The 22,530-nt window shown below is 38.1% G+C and overlaps 1 protein-coding gene across 5 annotated transcripts in view; it reads left to right on the plus strand.

Annotated features, from left to right (window-relative positions):
- LOC106077092 (dual specificity calcium/calmodulin-dependent 3',5'-cyclic nucleotide phosphodiesterase 1C-like) overlaps positions 1-22,530 on the plus strand; it is a 641,611-nt gene that overhangs the window by 536,729 nt on the left and 82,352 nt on the right. For all 5 annotated transcript variants that reach the window (XM_056013481.1, XM_056013479.1, XM_056013480.1 and 2 more), the window contains 2 exons: positions 5,454-5,519; positions 11,296-11,470. In XM_056013481.1, coding sequence (XP_055869456.1) covers positions 5,454-5,519; positions 11,296-11,470 — 241 coding nt within the window. The remainder of the gene's footprint in view (positions 1-5,453; positions 5,520-11,295; positions 11,471-22,530) is intronic.

Consider the following 22,530-nt stretch of genomic DNA (forward strand, 5'->3'; position numbering starts at 1 on the left):
AGTGTTTATTTTTTGGTTTGTTTTATATGTTTCAATTTGAATACTAAATTATTTTAATTCATATATTGAAATTCTTTCATTTTTTCGCCGCAAGCTAAGATATATGGAACACAATTGGTCATAACATTTAAATTCTAAAAATGAACAAAATAAAATCAAACAAAATATAACGCTCATAACAATTAAGGAAAGCGCAGATGGTCAGTTTATGTTCTGCTGGAGTTCTTTGCTTCAAAAATATGTCCAGTTGACTTTCAAATGGTACACAGTTATGTTAACTGTTTTACAATTCATGGGAAACAAATAATTAAATGAAACTTATAACAGGGAGAGACCGACAGAGTCAAGAAAGAGCGCTACACTTCAAGTAAACAAATATTTTGTGAGCGAACGAAAACTAAATGATATGAATTAATGAAGAAAGAAATAAAGTCAACGCAGAGGCGTAGCTATGGTGGGGGAGGGAGGGGGGAAATTTGAAAATCCCTCCGGGCCTCCAGTTGAGGGGGCCCCCAAATCAGTGTTTTTTTTACATTAAAAATTAAATATTACGAAAAATGCAGTCAAGCCCTCCCTTGCCCCCAAATGATTGCCAATTCCTAGCAACGCCATTGAGTCAACGAGATGTTTTTATGAAACCTACATACGCTTTCTTTCCCTCTTTACAATTGTTCACCTTTTTTTTGTCTTTCTCTCCGTAGCTTTCTCTAATATTTACCCAGAAGTTCAAATAAAATCTTTAATGATATATTAAATACACCTCTGGCTCTGACTCTACGTCAATCGCCAAACAAACTTCCCCGCTATCCACCGACCACATCGGCGGAACAACACGAGCTAGTTAAATATTGAGACTCGCCAAAGGAGAAACTATTCAATAAATTAACGGTCCGGCATTAATGGAACATTGGAACTGACAGGGCATGACCTCGCTAGAACTGACAGGGCATGACCTCGCGTGGCGATGCCATCACAAGAGGGATCCTAATGACGATCCATATTTAATGAGGCGTAAATGTCAGTGGACTTACTTCGGAGTAGTTATCGCTGTTAACAGTGTAAGATTGCAGTCAAAAGAAAAACAGACAGAGATTGATGGATGGACGTTTGAATGAATGGATGGATGGATAGATGGATGGACGGATGAATGAATGAAAAAAATAGATGGATTGATCAACGAATACATTGATTGGTGGATGGATTCCTAAATGGATGTATTGATGGATTCATTAATGGATGGGTGTTTAAATGAATGAATTGATGGGTGGATGGATTCCTAAATGGATGTATGGATAGATTCATTAATGGATGGGTGTTTAAATGAATGAATTGATGGGTGGATGGATTCCTAAATGGATGTATTGATGGATTCGTTGATGGATGGGTGTTTAAATGAATGAATTGATGGATGGATGAATGGATAAATAAATGAATGGATAGAAATTTATAGATAAATGAATGGATAAATGGATAGATGGACGGATAAATGAATAGATAAATGGATAGATTGATGAATAAATGAATGAATGGAAGGGATAGATGAAGAGTGGATGTTTAATGAAAGGGTAAGTAGAACTAGTGATTGAATGGATAGATTGAAAGATGGAAGAATATTATCGATACATGGAATAAATTGAAAGGGTGAAGTCAAAGAAATTATGAATTGATGTATAAAAGAGCTTGATTGAAGGAAGGGGGAATTGGTGGATTGAATGGATAAACGAATACATTTGAGGACACATGTTCGGATGTATGATGTATGAATGTTAGAAAGATTGAATGAGAGACAAAATAGACAACAAAATCCATATGACTAACATTAATGGTTGTAAAAGACAACAACACTAATGTTGTTGTTTTTTAAATTAAGTTTCTATTTCTTTCTAGTGTCGAGAGATCATTGTCAAATTTTTGTGACCAGCTCTTTAAGCACTTTTCATGACATCTTTTGGGATGTAAATTTTAGCCTCTATCAAAATGTTCACAATAGAATAGAATAATATAAAATAATAACACAACAATATTAAAGTTAAACATTTCGAATCCGAGCACAATGTAATAGGGCAGGATGTCATCTTTGTACACCGACTCATCTTTCTAAAATAAAATTATTTATTTTTTAGTGTTTTTTTTTTTTTTTTGTTTATTTGAAATAGTAAAAAAAAAAAAAGAAAAAGAACAATAAGTCAAAAACTCAAAACTACAAGTCAAAAATTAAAATCACTATGCAATAAGCAAAATACATATTATCACTTTTGAATAAACAAAGATTATCCAAGGGGAAGAACTCCAAACTTACAACTACATCTCTCAAAAATGTAGTTATGTCTTTTATTCGATATCAAACAAAATAGTTTATTACCAATGATTAATTGCTTAACTGATTAATTTTTTGCTTGATTCGTGTTTTGTTTGGTACAATGAATAATTGTTTAAGTTCATCTTGATCAGAGAATCGGTGCGGGAGAAATAAAGTGGACAATCATCAAAGAGGACCAAACCCATACATATTTAGCCATTTGGATTAATTTCCCTTGTTAATACCAAGCAATTAATTATTAATTACCATTCATTAATTGACTTATAGGTTATTCTTTTTATTGATTCGTGTCCTGTCTACAATAATTGAATAAATGCTGAAAGTTTCAACTCGATCCGAGAATGGGTAGGGAGAAATAACAAGACAGACAGACAGACAAACTTGATATCAGCTTTGTATAAAAATTAAACGAATTATTTCGAGCAGAGATTTCGCAGCTAAAAGTTAGATCGTCGCGCTATCAACTCGAATGTCGTTGGTACTATCCTAATACTGACCTAGGCTCTTCGACTTCGTCAACAGAAAACAAAACAGAAAAAACGACAAATCCTTCAATAACATCGACATAATGGTATCATAACCCAGTAGTCAACAAAACTCCACAAAAGTCCCTTGTCACTTGATGAAGCATCCGTGGACAAACATCGGGAGTTTGGCTGTGCAAACAGCAAGACCTTCAGATAGGGAGAAACTCTAGTCTTGTGGCTCTTAGGAACAGCGGAGTCGGAAACAGATCGCATCGTAAATGGTGGAATGGGAGGAGATGGAAGGTAGTGAGGGAAGGGGTAGGAGGGGGAGGGGGTCGTAATGTGTGGAGGGTAAAAGGGGGAGTAGAGAATAGTGGAAAGAGGAAAACTACAGTAGAATAGAAATAGAAGAGAGAGGAACAGGAGGGAAGGAGAGAGAGAGAGAGAAGTAAAAAAAAAAGATTGTCGTTTGGAGTAATGACGTCATCAAAAACTGCTGTTTTCTCACTCGCTCTCACTCTGCGAATAGTACCAGGGATATCGTAAAGGATGCCTGAGTCTCTAGCGGTGGTATATCGATGAGGTGTGTGTGTGGGGGGGGGGGGGGCTCCTGACGAATGGCTGTCGTTAATCATAGGACAATAACATTCCGAAGACAAAACAAAATGGCCAACCGGCATGGCGACGATGAGCTGTTTGCTTGGCGTTGTTTTACTTGTGTACATATTCAAGATTCTATTTGCGAAGTAATCTCCCTTCATTGACTTATTATTTATTTATTTATTTTCCAGTGTATTTATTTCATTCTTTTTTTTCTTTTGCGTTCTTTGCATGTTTATCAGTCTGTGTGTTTTATCGCTGCTATTTTTTGTGTGGTTATTTCTCTATCACTAGCCCTCCCTTTCTCTCTCTCTCTATCTCTAGCCCACACTTTCTCTCCCTCTCTGTGTCTCTTTCACTCTTTACCTCTCTATTACTCTCTCTCTCTAGTCCTCACTTTCTCTCTATCACTCTCTTTCTTTCTCTGTGTCTCTTTCACTCTTTACCTCTCTATCACTCTCTCTCTTTCTCTGTGTCTCTTTCACTCTTTACCTCTCTATTACTCTCTATCTCTAGCCCTCACTTTCTCTCTCTCTCTCTCTTTCTCTCACTTTCTCTCCCTCTCCGTGTCTCTTTCACTCTTTACATCTCTAGTTCTCTTTCTCTCTCTGTCTCTATCCCTCACTTTCTCTCTATCTCTAGCTCTATTTACTTCTTCTTTCTCTCGTCCTCTTTCTCTTTCTTGTCTTCTCACGTTCTCTCGCTTCCACTTTCTCAATCCTACTCTCTATTTCTCTCTATCTCTTTCTTTCTCTCCCCCTAAAATCACGCTATTATTATATTAGAATTTTTCAGGAAACCTTCCTTTATTCTTTTCCCTTTTATCTCTAAAAAAAAAAAAAATGCCCCCCCCCCCCCAAAAAAAAAAGAACAGTTTTTAAAACACCGTCTCTGTAACCTAGGGAGAGAGAGAGAGAGAGAGAGAGAGAGAGAGAGAGAGAGAGGGCGGGGAGATAGATGAAGAGAGTGACGAAGAGGGAGAGATAGATTTGTTGAATTGTGAGTTTCATGCCAACTGACAAGGTCGCGACTGATCACGTGACCTCTCACTGGAACAGCCCAGAAGATTCTAGGTTGTACATTTAAGTTTTTGTGTATCATCGATTGCAGGGTTTCATAAAGTGGGGTACGCGTCCTCCCAGGGGTACCGGAAGACTTTGGAGGGGTTACGCAATGAACCTCATTAACTTTGCTGATTTTTTTTATTCCCATTTATTATGTTCTGTTAATAAATTAAAAAAGGGGGGGGGCGAGGCGTACTCTATATTACAAAAATTATAAAAGGGGTACACATAGGTCAAAATTTTGGGACACTTTGATATATTGGAATGATATTTCATCTTGAAAACTACATGTCGGAAGTCAATAGAACTTTGGGGCTTCAACTTCAGACCACACGTTTCAAGATTAAATAATGAAACTAAACTTAATTTTATGCATTATCTTATTACCATTTCCAAATGGATAATTATCATTATTTCAAGACGCTATTGCTACACTCTTACTGTAGATGCTACCGAAAGTTGAGAGCGATTTTTTAAAAAATAATAAAAATATATAATTTGTTTATTTGTTTTGGTATTGTTGATGCCGTTTTTCAAAGAAATTGTAAGATTTGAAGATCAAACACAAAGTCTGACAGGTTTGAAAAGAACGAAATGTCACATTCTGAGATTTTACTAAAAGAATTTCAAAGAACTAACTGTCATATTCTGCGATTTTACTAGAAGCATTTCAAAGAACTAACTGTCTTCTGCGATTTTACTAGAAGAATTTCAAAGAACTTTCTGTCATATTCTGCGATTTTACTAAAAGAATTTCAAAGAACTAGCTGACATATTCTGCGATTTTACTATAAGAATACTATACGAATTTTATGTCCACTGTCATATTCTGCGATTTTACTAGAAGAATTTCAAAGAACTAACCGACGTATTCTGCGATTTTACTAGAAGAATTTCATAGAACTAACTGTCATATTATAAGATATTTTATTAGAAATCTTGAAATGAAAAATATTTGTTTTCAAACACATTATTTACTTTTTTTTTCTCTTTCCCTTTCAGTTGCCAATCCCCCAGAGAGGTCAAAGGATGACTGCAATGTTGGCACTAGGAATGGACAATTGTCACGTGAGTCTCTTCCTTTGTCATAAAGCTTATAACAACTCACTCTGTCTGGTTCAAATTTTGGAAACTTTTTTTCTCCCACTTCCCATTCTAGGAAAAAAAATGGAAATTTTCCAAAATTATGAATGGTTCCTAACAAAACCTGAATCGATCCAGGAAAAAAAACTTAGTCTATGAAAAAGTGGTAATTAATTAATTTTGTTTGGTATCGCATAAAGGAACTAAATCTTACAGTATTGAGAGCTGTACCTTTAACATATGGAGTTCTTCCCCTTAAATAAGCTTTGTTTTTGTATAAAATATTGTTTGTATTTTTTTTCGTAATACATCACTTGTAGAAGTATTAGTTAAATTAGTTTTCCAAGTAATAGACTTAGGGCCTACATTTCTACTTAAGTTATACAGAATAAGCTTTTGTTCTATAGTCTATGACATGTGCCATCAGTTAGGTCATAGATTAGAATGTTGTTTATATATTGCATCTATGCTTCAGTTCTTTAATACAACTGAAGTGAATTTCCCATGAGCCACTTCGCTCGATAGAAATCCGTCAACGTGTTATGAAAAAAAAATAATTTAATAACCATTGGGACGGCTGGTTGAATGGTTAGACGTAAGACAAACAGTTCTAAGGCTTCCGGTTCGAATCCTGCTAAAGGCATTGGGAATTTTACTTCGCATTGTGGGCACTTGGGCTGATATCACTGTATTCACTGAATTCCTTGTGAGCTGTTTTGGTCCTCCACTGGGAAACTAAATATTCATATTATATCTTCGTCAAGCAATTAACATATCACCATATGCCTCAAACATTATTTCACCTAATTGACCAGAGCTAAAAAGAGATGCCTTTAACAAATAATGGACCTTTAAGACTAAGACTAAGACTGCTTTATTGATCCTTACGGAAATGTGTTGTGAATACAAGGACTCTTTTTCTCATATAAAGACAACACAACAGAAAAATACACATAAATACAACAGACACAAACATAAAGAGTTCATTCAGCAACTACACACAGGCATCTTAGTGCTTTTCATGTTCCCTGATCAACGAGTGGCGTTGATATAGTCTGACCGAGCGAGGTATGAACCAGTTTTTGTACCGCTCTGTTCTTGTTTTGATTGACAGCAGTCGCCCACTTCGCGACGACCTGACGTAGTTCTGATGGAGCGGGTGGCCGTTGTCTCCAAGATTTTTTCGATTTTTCTTAGACACTTTTGTTCAAAAAATTCCTTTAAATATGGTAATGTTGTGAGTGTAATTTTTTTTTAAAGTAGCCTACATTTAGTTATTTAGCTTAGTTCTACTTAACTAATGGCGCTTGTTTTTTTTTTTGTTTTTTTTTGTGTGTGCATGGAGTCTCACAAACCACGAAAAGAAGTCGCAGCTTTCTTTAGTTGCTGGCAGATTGCAGAGGCGTGACCCTAGCGTTGTAAGCTTAATATTCTATGGGTCGACCAAACCCTCAAACGTCGTTACACTGGATCTACTTTGCACTTCATGTCATTAAACATTTTTTTTACCAGGAATACCTGTAATTTATTTTCATAAAAAGTTAGTGAAGATAGTGTTGATAAGCTCTGTGTGTGTGTGGGGGGGGGGGGTCTTCACTTCTGAGCACTTCAGAATCACATTTTCTAATCTCTTCCATTTATATCATCTATTTAGGTGGCAACATTGAACTCTAACTTGGGGTCCTTGACCTTGTTTAGTTGGTCGTGAGAATCTCAAATATACGAAAAAGAAACATGAGAAACGGAGTATTAATATTACTTCCGTGAACAAAAAAAGTTGGCTAAGAAAAGGAAAAGAAACAATTTAAAAAAAAAAAAAACACTAATATGTCAAAGTAAATCTTTTTGTTTTTAATCTTTTTTTTCCCTCATTTCATAGTAAGACGCAAAGCATTTTTTTTTCCGTTTTTTTGTGTGTATTTTTTTATTTTTGTGCTTCCTTGACAGAGCCCAAGTTGCCCTTTCCCATAATCGCATAAATGCCCAAATACACGCATGTGCGCACAGATCCTCGAACATCCACACGCAGCCCACACAGTTTCGCACACATCTACCCACACATGCATACCTCTACACAAGTAAATTGGATAGCTTATCTATGTGGCCAGGATTTAGGAGCGTTTTGTTTTTATTTCTGTATTTTCTATCTTATTTTATTATTTTACAAAAACTTAACTCCTTGATGGCAAGTCTAGCAGAAACATTCTCCGGATATAACTCTTTGTCCAGATTTTTTACAGTTTTTGAGCCACAAAGGAAGAGTGTCTATAAAAAAAAATAGAAGAGACATTATAATTAGAAAACCTGAAGGCAGCCAAAGAGGCAAGTTGACTTTGGCTCAACATTGCGTGACACAGCCTTGAATGGAACTCCAAAACCAAGAATGAGCTCCCCCGCCATCTTGGTGTACACCGGAAATAAAGTCGTGTCCATCTTCTTCTGCAAACGAATCTTTGCCAATATTGTTTTGTGTGGGTTTATTTTAATTAGGAATGTGGTAAATATAAATATTTAATCTCTCTCACGAGAACATATGACAGCGTGGGCCGCCTCCCCCCCCCCCCCTTTCGCTTTATACCCCGGCAGCGATGTTAGTGCTACATTGTCGATTTTCATGAGAAATGTTCGATTCTTAATCACGCCCATGACGCTACAGTATAAGATCAATGTTGCCAAATAAATAATGAAATAAATTTGTGCTACAGTCGAAAGAGCCAGGGCCGGACATAGACCACTGCAACCTGTGCGGTCGCAGTTGACCCTGCAGTTTCATAGACCCCGCACTAATTCTAGATGTAAATTATTCAATTAAAGCATTACAACTTATATATAATTACAGGTTTACGCGGCCTCTTGATTTTCCAGGACCTCCTGGAAATCTATTGTAATTGTAAAATATATATGTATATAACAAAAGACCTGTAAATTATTAAAATATCTCAACTCATAAAAATCTCCAGAAACATAGATAACATTGTCATTTTGGGGTATCAATTCTAAGCGCGATTAAAAAAAACAGCATAGTCAGCTTTCATTTAATAAAAATTTATTGTTAGACGAATGTACTTTCTAATACAAAATCTTAATTTTGACATTATGCCTACCCAGACTGGGCCCCCACGCATTCCTTTTCGCATAGGGTCCCGCAATTGTCAGGGCCGGCCCTGGAAAGAGCTTAGAATTTTACAGTGCTATAAGTAAAGCAAAGAAAAATGTCCCCCTTTCAGACCTTGTGATCTATACTGCAGATGATATCTATGACCTACGGTTAACGAGGGTGTCATATGGTCAGTACAACGACCAACCGCTTTTACTTTTTTTTCCCACTAACGTCAGGTACCCATTAGAGACGAGTGAACTAAAAAAGATCCCAGTCTTGACCATTATTCGATCTTGGGATCTCTTAGTTCGGAAGCTAAGCGCGTTACCCCTCAGCCACCGCTCCTCTTTTACAGTGCCATAAGGTGCACACAATATTTTCGTCTATCTTCAGAATTAAATAGCTGATCAATCCTTCCAATGTTGAATATACAAGATACAATAAAAAGTGTAGCTATTTATTACACTCCGTTATAGATTAAAAATCTTCAAAGTATTTTTTTTTAATTTGCGCACTGGATTGTTATTTATAGAAGACACACGAGAGGTAATTGTCTAATCAAAGATTCGCTATTTGGGAAAGCTATTATTAGATTCCGGAAGCATAAGTGTTTGGCATTAGAGTACAATTTAAAAATGAAACTCTAGCCTCATTTTTTTTTTTGTTTAAATGGGCCTAGAAAGGTAAATTGTCATAAATTTATTTTAAAGTTAAAGATAAATAGAGTATTGATATGTAGCCTACGGTTATGAAAGTCGATCGCTGAATGTTGTCACTTAAAGAAGAATTGAAGCCGTTTGGGTATCAGATGTTCCAATACTCCTTCTTCCCTAGTGCTATTAGAGCATGGAATGGGTTGCCTGAGCCAGCCAGGAAAACCAGTGACTTGGCAGAATTTAAATCATTGGTTGACGCATGACGCGTAGCACGTAATCAACATCTTTTTTGAAGTAACGTCTGTATTTTATAAGAAAAGCTAGAGTGGACTCCTATCAAATGTCAGGAAATTATGAAGAAACCGAATCAGTCGACTCTCTGAACTACTTCTATGGCCTCCTTCAGTCGCGACTATGGATCATCTCAGGGAAATGAGGTGAGTGCCTGGGCATGCCTCCCACGCATCAGTCCCCCCCCCCATCTCGGCAGCTGATGTATCCAAAGGAACGGCAGTGCCGATACATTTTCGGGTCAGTGGCGTCGCAGGTTCTGCCAGGGTGTAGCACTGGGTGCTGCAAACTGCCTTAGGGTCGCCTGCTCCTGATTTTTCCTCAGGGTTGTCTTGAAGCCTTTTCCATGATGAAATAGCTTCTGACAACCTGGCCGTCACGAGTGGTTCATATATTGAGCCCGGTGGAACCGTTACCACTGACAGGAGAAGGGCTAGGCGAGCAACTGGTGCCTAAAAAAGTAAGCTTTGGGTAGGAATGGCTCGTAAGCCTTGGTTGGCTACCAATCTAGGAGATGGAAAACTCTGAATCCAAACCAACGCTGCCTTGTGGTTATACCCAAACACGGGATAGGCTTGTGGAGACAACCTCGAGGAATAATCAGGAGCTGGTAACCCTTAGCAGATTGTGGCACACTGTGCTATAGCCTGGCAGAACCGGCAGTGCTACTGATCCCAAACTATATAGGATATTCCTTTTTTTTTTGTCACATCAGAGGCGGAAACTGTGGGCGACCATAAACAATGCCCAGGCTTTCATCCCGCTTGTTCTACGAGATGATCACAGTCGTTACGGCTGGAGGAGGCCAACAACAAAGCAGCAGAAGCACTAACAGGCAGTTGTTGTTATATGTTGAAACTCTCGCTTCTAGCACGAACTAGATAGATCTAGGAGTAAAACAAAATATTAAATTCAAAGTTGATATAAAAGTAACACTAAGCAACTCAATTTGCCATTGTTTCTAACGTAATTTGTTTGGATGATTTAGGACTAGAGCAACTTGTAGAGTAAAATACTATTAAGGGCACCTTCAGTCGCGGAGCTGCCGTAGATCATCTCTTCTCATGAGATGAATCTCTGGTCAATATCTTTGGTTGGAAGGATGTTGCACACCCAGCATTCTCCCCCTCCTTCCTTTCACGCAGATGATAACTCAAAGGAACGGCAAGAGCTAATACAGTTTTGGGATCAGCGGCGTCACAGTCTCTGCTAGTGTGTAGCACTGTGTTCTGAAATCTGCCTAAGGATCGCCCTGCTGCTGATTTTTTTCTCAGGGTTGACTACCCAAGCCTTTCTCATGTCTATTCTTAACCGCAAGGCAGAAGAAGTTTTGATTCAAAGTTTGCCTTCTCAATTTTGGTTAGCTATTCAAGGCTACCCTTCTCTTGGAAGCTTACTAATTTAGGGGCGAGTTGCTTTCCTTTGTGCCTTTTGTCTTGAATAATAGTTCGGTCAGGAGTTGGACTGGTTTTCTGACACTTTTTGAGATTCAAGTTTTTTAGGGTCCGGTAACGTTGTTGGGTTAGCCATAAGCATTCGACTACCTATGAATGCTTCCAATGACATGCTCCTCAAATAGCCTCTGTATAGTTAATTAACTCAATATTAGAGTGTTTAATATCTAACCATAAATGCTCTATGGATCATATTATAATATAGCCCTTGATTTCTTAATGAACATTTTGGAATTAAACCCCGTATCCATTATCAACAGGTACCGGGTCACTCACGGTTCTCCGTCGGACTAACTCACGGAAAACCGGAAGTAGCAGTAGTCGCGCCAGCAGCATCAGCATGGAGAGTATTGATAGCTATGCCAGCGCTGATCTTGGTGTGGACAAACTGCCCCCGGTGGAGACTTCAGAAGCCTTGCACGCCTGCTCCCTCAGGTAAGAGCCGTCACCCTGCACGACACACTGTATGGTTCCCTTGTTCATATTCCTATGGCTTCTCTGAGAATCATTCACTAGAAAACTTTTTATCAATTCATCAATCAATCTATCTATCAATCTATCAATCTATCTATCTATCTATCTATCTATCTATCTATCTATCTATCTATCTATCTATCTATCTATCTAATCAATCTATTTAATCTATTTAATCTATCCATCTATCAATCTATCATTCTATCTATCTATCTATCTATCTATCTATCTATCTATCTATCTATCTATCTATCTATCTATCTATGTTGACCCTGGGAAGGTACTGGGCTTTGTCCGGGAAGTGGGGTTGTCTACGAAGATCTGATCTAGTAATTGTGAACATATAATATTTGCATAAGATTTTTACCAAATTATTAAATTTTTACTACCTTTACTATTTTAACTGTGAATAGACCTTGCTTTTAATGATTTAACTGTATAGAATTTAGTCCTTGTTATATAAAGGGAGTGTGATCTTTAAAGGATTACGGGCACGACTTTGCCTAATTTGTGCCGATGTGCCTAAACTCAAAACTCAAACTCAAACTTTATCTATCTATCTATCTATCTATCTATCTATCTATCTATCTATCTATCTATCTATATCTATATCTATATCTATATCTATCTATCTATCTATCTATCTATCTATCTATCTATCTATCTATCTATATATATATATATATATATATATATATATATATATATATATATATATATATATATATATATATATAATTGCCTGTCTGTCTGTCCGTATTTCTTCAAACTAATATGCACATGTTATATAGCAGAAGTCTCTAGATCTAGTCCTCTGTAATATTTCGTCAAGTGTTCAAAGTCGTATCTGTGTATTATGTGAAAACTATACTCCGAATCTTACTTTTTATTTAGCCATGGTTTATTGTCTCAGTCTATATTTTAAACCACAATATTAAAATATTGGTATTGTGCACAACTAGAGGGGGAAAACAACAACTTCACTTCTCTAAATGTCAACTCTTGACTCGAAAAAAACAAAAACTGTAACTCGTTTCTTTTTTTTTTCTTTACAACTAAATTTACTTCTTTTTAAAATGGAGAGAAAAAAAAAACCAACACAAATCGAAAGGAAATTGAAGAAGCTATTTTCGACCTGGAGTACGATGCCATGAGCCGCCGGGCTAAGATATCGCCCCACATCCCTCGACCGCCACGTCCTCGCCGTTGCCCCCCACTCCTCTTTCTCTACCCTTCGCACACTCACTCCCGCCGCCTTTTGTTTCGCCCGTGTAGCGCAGTGGCTTCCCCTTGATTTCCTTCAGGCCGGCACGTGACCTACGGAGAGTTGCCTGCCTTTACATTTTTCATTGAGATTTGTTTTGTTTTTTTCTCTATCTCTCTACTCTTTAAATACTTGTAAGAGCGGACGCCATCCTCCTATCCCTTCTTCGTAGTGCTAAAAGTGGACACCTTCACGCTACTCCTCCGTAGTGCTAAGAGCGGCACCATCTTCTGCTACCTCTCCATAGTGTTAAGAGCGGACACTATCCTTTGCTACCCCTCCATAATGCTAAGAGCGGACACCATACTCAGCTACTCCCCATAGTGCTAAGAGCGGACACCATCCTCCTTTACCCCATAGTGCTAAGAGCGGACACCATCCTCCGCTGCCCCCATATTCTAAGTGCGGACACCACCATCCACTACCCCTCCATAGTGCTAAGAGCGGACACCATCCTCTTTTACCCCCCATAGTGCTAAGAGCGGACACTATCCTCTGCTACCCCTCCATAATGCTAAGAGCGGACACCATACTCCGTTACTCCCCATAAAGCTAAGAGCGGACACCATCCTCCTCTACCCCCATAGTGCTAAGTCGGACACCATCCTCCACTGCCCCCATAGTGCTAAGAGCGGACACCATCCTCCTTTACCCCCCATAGTGCTAAGAGCGGACACTATCCTCTGCTACCCCTCCATAGTGCTAAGAGCGAACACCATCATCCACTACCCCTCCATTACCCCCCCCCCCATATTGCTAAGAGAGGACTCCATGATCCGCTACCCCTTCGTAGTGCTAAGAGCGGACACCATTTTCCGCTATCCCTCCTTAGTGTTAATTTCATCATGTAGGATTCCAGCGGCGTAACACTTGGAGTACGAAGGGGACACAAGTTTTTTAGAACGAAGTTTCTCATTTCAAACAACAAGAGCTCCCCTGTAGTCGACTCTTCAATAACTCCACCATTCATTTCTCTGTGTCACAATGCTGACTATAGTATTTATAATTTAGCCCTCCAAACTTATGGGTCCACATTCCAATTAGTCTTTTATTTATACAAAGCTTATTAAATATAAACTCACTCTGTCTGCCTTTCTGGTACAAATTTTGTACACGCTATTTCTCCCATTTCGGATCAGGTATAAAGAAAGAAAGAAAGCAAAAAAAAAGAGAGAGAGAGAGAGAGAGAGAGACAAGAGAGAAAACGAGAGATTTCTACAGGCGCTGCATGAGGGTTATCTTTGTAATTATCAAATCCATTTCTGAAATTTAATCAATTTCAATTTTCTTTTGTTTAGACCGATTTTAATATAAAACCCAATGTCTAGTGACACACAGTTAAAAATAGAAACATCCCACAAACAAACAAACAAACAAACAAACAAACATACGAACACAGAAACAAACACAATACCCGAAACCATATTTTTAAAATCAAGTTAAAACTTCAGGAAAAACAAAGTTTTTCAAACCACACACAAGTATCGATTCATTAAGAAATCGATACCCGCCTAGCGCGATAGACGGAAGAATCAAGCCAAGAAGGAATGTCACCGAGGAACACATAAAACTCGGAACAAACCTATTCGTCATGACAAAAAGAACCAGCGGAACAGAATGCATCATAATGGTGTAAGCCAGCGTCTCTAACACATGCTGTCAATACAGACGACAAGTAATTTAAAAAAATAAGTGCATGTGCATTTCTTTTTGGTTATGTTTCTGCGGATTCCCAGACCCTTAGGTGTAGGGTCAGGCTAAACTATGCTTGCGTTCGATTTTTAAATATCCATCATTCTGCAAAAAAAATAAAAAATATTAAGGATCGTCTTCTAAATCTACAGAGACATTTCTAATTTGACCTTTCTTTGTAGGCGGTTGTCGTTTAATGTTTCGACGCAGCTTATAACAACTCACTGTCTGTCTGTCTGTCTGTCTGTCTGTCTGTCTGTCTGTCTGGTGAAATGTGTGTACACGTTATTTCTCCCAACATACATTCTCGGATCAAGTTGAAACTTCGCACAATTATTCATTGATTTAGACAAGACATGAATCAATAACAAAAACAAAGTAGACTGGTAATTAATTATTTTGTTTAATAGCAACAAGAAAATATAATACCCCGGTATTCACAAATAGGCAATGTCTAAGTTTGTTGGGTTTAATCTCCTTAAATTAACCCCCTATTTCTCCCTCGCGCATTCTCTGATCAAGTTGATACTTCAAACAATAGTTTATTTTGACTAACAAAACAAGAATCAATAAACAAAAATACTCAATTAGTCAACTAATTATTGGTAATTAATTTTTTGTTTGATAACGATTGAGGGAAATAAGTGGTACATTATCGGCAGATATAGTTTTAAGGACAGAGTTGTTCCCCTTGAGATAAGCTTTGTTGTTTTTTTTCTAAAAAGTATTTTTTTAATTATTTTTTTTTTCTTGTTTTTTTAGTTCCATTTCCCTTGATAGGATTAGAAGTTTAGATCCGCTCTAACACAGAGGTGTCTAATTTCTTTTCGAGTTGGTGACGAATAAAATTTCAAAGGGGCATGTTACTGGCCGATGAGATATATCAATTGTATGAAGACCCACCAATAGTGAACGAAATAAAAAAAGAACAGACTACGTTGGGCAGGTCACCTTGAAAGAATGTGAGACAACGGAGGGGCGAAAATCGTATACAGGCAAAAACCAAAAGGCAGGCGACCCAAAGGCAGACCCCGAATGCGATGGATAGATGACGTGGAAGCAGATCTGAAGCAGCTTGGGGTTAGGGCGTGGAGACGAAAGGCCCAGGAGAGATCTGAATGGAAGGATGTGTTAAAGCAGGCCAGAGCCCTCCATGGGCTGTATCGCCACTGGGATGGATGGATGGATGTTACTGGCCGCGTCACAGCAAAAATTGTGCAAACCAATACAACCTATCTTTCTGAACTAGCTTAGCACTGGGGGGGGGGACGAGATATAGCCCTCGGGTCGAAGCGATGGGTATCATTAGTCTTAAGCATTTCTTCCGATGAGAGGCTGTTTACTTGTGAATCTTACCTTGTGGATGATGGCATTGTTTTCACGTATCTACTATGTTGATATACTTATGTCTTTATGGTCACTTTGTAACTAAATCATCCAGAGTTCTTGAATCCATCAGTCTCCTAGATTCGCCTTTTGTTCTTGTATTTGTTGTAGCACTCGTCGCTCTTAAATAACTCGATGTTCTTGAATCACTCAGTTTTTTTTAATCCCTCGTTGTTCTTGAATCACTCAGTTTTCTTGAATCACTCAGTTTTCTTGAATCACTCAGTTTTCTTGAATCACTCAGTTTTCTTTAATCTCTCAGTTTTGTTGAATCACTCAGTTTTGTTGAATCACTCAGTGTTCTTTAATCTCTCAGTTTTTGTGTTTATTTTAATCCCTCATTGTTCTTGAATCACTCAGTTTCCTTATATCAATCAGTTTTATTAAATCACTCAGTTTTATTGAATCATTCAGTTTTATTAAATCACTCAGTTTTATTGAATCATTCAGTTTTATTAAATCACTCAGTTTTATTGAATCATTCAGTTTTCTTGAATCACTCAGTTTTCTTGAATCACTCAGTTTTCTTGAATCACTCAGTTTTCTTTAATCTCTCAGTTTTGTTGAATCACTCAGTTTTGTTGAATCACTCAGTGTTCTTTAATCTCTCAGTTTTTGTGTTTATTTTAATCCCTCATTGTTCTTGAATCACTCAGTTTCCTTATATCAATCAGTTTTATTAAATCACTCAGTTTTATTGCATCAATCAGTTTTATTAAATCACTCAGTTTTATTGAATCACTCAGTTTTATTGAACCATTCAGTTTTATTGAATCACTCAGTTTTATTGAATCACTCAGTTTTATTGAATCATTCAGTTTTATTAAATCACTCAGTTTTGTTGCATGATTATTGATATTTAAATTTATTAAATGTATTTTTGAAGAATTACAAAGATAACCCTCTTGCTGAGCCTTTAGACATCTTTCTTCTCTCTCTCTCTCTCTTTCTCTTTCTCTCTCTGGGTCTTTCTCTTTCTTTCTCTTAATCTCCCGAAGGCCTCCTTAACTCCGTTAATCCCAATTGTGCCTCTACACTCCCTTGTTCTCTCTCTTATTCTCTCCCTCGTTCTCCCTCTTATTCTCTCCCTCGTTCTCCCTCTTTTACTCTACTCTTCTGTTTGTCACTCAGTAAGAAAGCAACATTGTTATTTGTTGGGATTTTGTTTTAACTGGCTGCTTCTCTCTCTGCTTCTGTGTTTGTGCTGTGGTGCGAGCGTGCGTGTGTGCATGTTCGCGCGTGTGTGTGTGTGTGTTTTACTTTGTAATCTTTTTGTTGAAATGTTTTCAAACAACCAACTTGTTATACATCTTTCTTGGGTAAACAACAGTGTCAATCTCTCTGTCTCTCTGTCTCTCTCTCTCTTGGATTCCTTATTTATCGATCCGGTCTCCCAAATCCTATCAGCGAAATTCTATTGTTTTTGTTTTGGCTTTTTCATTACTTTCTCTCGCTCTGACTCTCCCTTTTATTCCCCCCTTTAGCTCTGTCCCTCTCTGTCTCTCCCTTTAACTCTTTCTCTCTCTTTTTTTCTAAACTATATTACTCTCTTTCAATTCTATCAATTTTAACTCTTTCCCTGTCTAGTTAACTCTGTCCCTCTCCCCTAAATTCTCTTTCTATCTTCATCTCTCTTTCTCTTTTAGTCTTGATCCTAACTTATTTCTTTCTCTCTCTTTAACTCTCTCTTTCTCCTTTTCTCTCCCTACTTTACTCTCCCGTTCTCTCTCTCTCTTTATCTCACTGTCTCTCTCTCTCTCTCTGTCTCACTGTCTCTCTCTCTGTCTCACTGTCTCTCTCTCTCTGTCTCACTGTCTCTCTCTCTCTCTCTCTCTGTCTCACTGTCTCTCTCTCTCTATCTCACTGTCTCTCTCTCTGTCTCACTGTCTCTCTCTCTCTCTGTCTCACTGTCTCTCTCTCTGTCTCTCTCTCTATCTCACTGTCTCTCTCTCTCTCTGTCTCTCTCTCACACTCTCTCGTTATCTTATAAACGTCTTCATCTGCCCCAAAGGTCACAAGGTCTGAAAGTAGATAAATACTTTACTTCTTTCTACAAGGCTTGTATTAACTCTCTGTCTGTCTGTCTGTCTGTCAGAATTCTTTATCAATTTTTATTATTTCCCTCTTTCCGTTCTTGGATTAAGTTGAAACTTTGCACAATTATTCATCGTCAATGACAACAACCAATTAACAATTAGTTAGTTAATTAGTGGTAAATAATTAATTTTATTTTGTATAGAACAAGGGAAATATACTGGCAGTTAATGTGTAGTTCTTATATAAGCTTTTTTTTTTTTTTTTTAAAGTATTTTTTTTAAATTTTGATTGTTTATTTGACGATGGCTTTTTTATTATTTCTTGTTTATTTTGTTCATTATTGCAAGACGACTCATTGAGTCATTGAGCTCTGAGTCATTGTTACTGACGCTGAATTATGTAGTCATCGAATCATTGAACTATTAAGCATCGGTTAGGAGTTATTGAGTCATTGAACTTTGAGTCATTGGCCTCCGAATCTTTGATTCAGTCGGCTTTGTATTATAACGTCATCAAGTAGTCGGATTTTGAGTCACTGAGTCAATGGGGTCTGAATCATTGTCATTTTGAGTCATTGATTCATTTAACTTTGGTCTCTGAGTCATTGAGTCAATCTGCTTTGTGTTATCGAGTCATCAAGTCATGGACTTTCAGTCATTTAGTCAATAGGCTTATAGACATTGAGACAGGGACATTCAGTAATTTGCTTCATTATTCTTTTTGAATCATTGTGCTTCAGCGAGTCAGTAGGCTTTAATAATAATAATATTTATATCTTTTTATATTCTTCTAAGTGGGGGGAGGGGGTATCTGGGAGAAGGTTTTCCGTGCTGCCTTTAGGCACTCAGTAAACACAACTCTGCTCGAGTCGGGTGTCGAACCTCGAGCCCCTTTCATAGGTAGCCAAGTCAAACTTAGCTTCCCACGCTTTAAGATCAGGTCATTTGAAAATCCGACATCATGATATTTTAGACCATTCAAAGTTCTGATGGAACGGCTACTTTTTTTTCTGAGAGCGAAATTTTTTTTTTTTTAAATCAACTTGCAATCATTTTTTTCATAAAAATACGCCATGTTTACAACTATTCACTATTAATAGTAACAAACACGGGAGGCTATTTAGTAAGGGTGATGACTATGTACCATATTTTTAACACATTTATGCAAACGGTTTTAGATTTTTTTTGTAAAAATCTATTTTTTAACAATTTTATTGCTAAGTTAAATAAGATATCTGTCATATTAACTACTACATTTAAAAAAAAATTGTTTACTTTTATTTTTAAATAGAAAAAATCTATTTAATATGCATATAAGTGGAACATAATTTAAAACAACAATTAATAAGTGGTTTTCAAATTACCACATTTACAACAGTATGCTAGTACCTGTGAATACTCAGAAATGAAGAAAGGGATGAATTTTTACGGACATTTTTTTTTTATTTACTGAGGCTTTGAATATGAGATTGACCCTTTACAGAACAATTAGATCAATTAGATAATCATTACATACATTAGTTAGGCCCAACCTATCGAATACTCTGAAATGAAGAAAGGGATGAATTTTTACGGTAATTTTTTTTTTTTATTTACTGAGGCTTTGAATATGAGATTGACCCTTTACAGAACAATTAGATCAATTAGATAATCATTACATACATTAGTTAGGCCAGGTACACATAGAACGTCTTCTCCACTTTCATCTATCCTTTGGCCTGCTGGACCTTTGGGGCATCACACAGGATCTGTCAACCTTCTTTCTCCATTCTTCTCTGTCATTTGCCTTTGATAGAATTTCATTCTCATATTCTTTCTGAAAATATTGAAACCTGCCTTTTTACCTGCCTGGGTGGACCACTTCGGGGGGCCGATTTCGAGTTTGTGTTTCCACACAAACTATCTTTGTAACCTTGTTTTATCTCGTGTTCAATCAACTCAATCAACGATATCGGATACAGCAAACAACCAACAAGAAGCTAAGAGCCTAGCAGAACTATGAGCCAAAAGAGGCCCCTATGCTGGGTCTCTAATGCCTCGGCGTTCCTGTTTGTGGAAAAAAAAGGTTCACGCTGACAAGACTTGCTCTCCCCTTCCCATTTCTTTTTTTGTTCTTCTCTCCCTCTCTCTCTCTCTCTCTCTCTCTCTCTCTCTCTCTCCCCCCATCTCTTTACTATGGAATGAGTCAATGTCTGGCAAATGGGAATTTTTGTTCCTCTTCTTTCTTCTCACATTTCGTCACTGGCCCTCACCAATTTTCGGTTATCGGTTCGCCACCGGAGACGCAATTCACTCTTAGCCTTTGAGTGTCCCGCCTTTGACGTGTTGATACCGAGTCCTGAATGGCCTTGTTAACTTCTGAGAAAAGGAGTGAAAAAAAAAAGAAGTTTTCATCTGAAGTGAGACTCTCTGAATATGAACATTTAATGTTTAAAAGAAAGCATACTTTTAACTAGCTGCCCCTAGTGTCACAATGTGGAGTCTATTCTTTCTAATTATTTGCTTCTTTGTCGCAATGCTGAGTCATATCTTTTTAACCAGTTGCCCCTGAGTCGCAATGTTGAGTCTCGTCTTTTTGACTGTTGCCCCTTGTTGTAATGTTGAGTCTCTGAGTCTCATCTTTTCGACCAGTTGCCCCTGTGGGGGAATGTGGAGACTCATCTTTTCGATTAGATGCCCATGTGTTGCAATGTTGAGTTTCATCTTTTCGACCAGTTGCCCCTGTGGGGTAATGTAGAGTCTCATCTTTTCGACCAGTTGCCCATGTGTTGCAATGTTCAGTCTTATCTTTTCGACCAGTTGCCCCTGTGTCGGAATGTGGAGACTCATCTTTTCGACCAGTTGCCCCTGTGTCGGAATGTGGAGACTCATCTTTTCGACCAGTTGCCCCTGTGTCGGAATGTGGAGACTCATCTTTTCGACCAGATGCCCCTGTGTCGGAATGTGGAGACTCATCTTTTCGACCAGTTGCCCATGTGTTGCAATGTTCAGTCTCATCTTTTCGACCAGTTGCCCCTGTGTCGGAATGTGGAGACTCATCTTTTCGACCAGTTGCCCCTGTGTCGGAATGTGGAGACTCATCTTTTCGACCAGTTGCCCATGTGTTGCAATGTTGAGTTTCATCTTTTCGACCAGTTGCCCCTGTGTCGGAATGTGGAGACTCATCTTTTCGACCAGTTGCCCCTGTGTCGACGACTGAAGACGTTGAGTGTCGCACGAGAAGATTGTGGAAACAAAACAAATCTGATTGTCATCGGCGTTGCCTGTGTGAGACGCGTGGAGGGTTACCGTGGTGATCATGATGAATGCTTGAGTTCTTTAAAATTAGCAGATGTGTGCGGTAGTGTGTGGGAGTGTTAGTGTGTGTGGGGTGAATGTGTGGGAGTGTCTGCGTGTGTGTGCATGTGGGTTGGTGTTGTATTGTGAGGAAGTGTGTGTGTGTGTGGGTGTGTGGGGAGTTTGTGGGAGTGAGTGGGTGTGTGTTGATGTTTAGAGAGAGAGAAAGAATTAGGTGTGGTTGTTTGTGCTGTGTGTATGTAGGTTAGCTCTGTATGTATGGGGGCGGGTAGCCATAAGCAATATTTCAAGAGAGTAAATATCGAAACGAGAACTCCTTAGAAATCTATTTTTATTTACATCTATATGGATGCTCACCTGCCAACACCTGGTTGTGTTTTATTTTTTTGTTGTTGTTTTTTTGTTAGCTTTTAATTATTATTGATTTGCTTACATATGCAATTTAAAAGAGTGAGTTGGATAAACATAAGTGGTTGTTTTTTTACAGAGCTTATATCAACTCTGTCTGTTTGGTAAAAAGTTTGTACGCGTTATTTCTCCAACACCCAATCTCAAATTAAGCTGAAATTTTGCGCAGTTATTTCTTTTACCTGAGAACACAAGAATCAATTTAAAAAGTAAACCAATCAGTTAATTAACTACTGGGAATTAATCATTTTGTTTGGTATTCTGAACAAGGGGAAGAAATCGTAATTGACAGGTGTGGTGGTATAAGTTGAATTAGTTCCCTTGAGGAATCTTGAACACTGCGTGACACGTTTGTGTATGCATTTTAAAAACGATCATGTAAACATTCACCAAGATACCCCCCTTCTTCCCTCCCCCTTTCCCAAGTGGTCCAGACAAGTGATGGGATCATAGCGCATTCAGAAAGCTAAAAGCTAAACAAAAACGATTGGTAAAAATATTTCTAACACACACAGATTTGTCATAACAAAGAGACAGAGACATAGAAATATAAAACTTATGCAACATTCTCAAATTTTTAACATTGTTTTTTGTGTAGCGCTATTTTTTAATGTTTATAACCGGGCCAGTTGGGGGGATGGGATGCTAATGTGGGGCCAGTTGGGGGGGCGGATGGGAGACCAGTGTGGGGCCAGTTGGGGGGATTGGAGGCCAATGTGTGGCCAGTTGGGGGGATGGGAGGCCGATGTGGGGCCAGTTGGGGGGATGGGATGCTAATGTGAGAGGCAGCTTCAGTTATGTCTTTTGGCGCTCAGCAAGGGGCGGGGCTTGAGCTCATGTCTCCTTGCTAGGTAGTCAGCAGGTTTCCGACATAAAATCGACCCCTTGAGAAACGATGTGTGGAGTGACATGTCTTGTTGGGGCCTTGTTCCATTCCC

This window comes from Biomphalaria glabrata, chromosome 16 (assembly GCF_947242115.1).
Source record: "Biomphalaria glabrata chromosome 16, xgBioGlab47.1, whole genome shotgun sequence".
Taxonomy (NCBI): domain Eukaryota; kingdom Metazoa; phylum Mollusca; class Gastropoda; family Planorbidae; genus Biomphalaria; species Biomphalaria glabrata.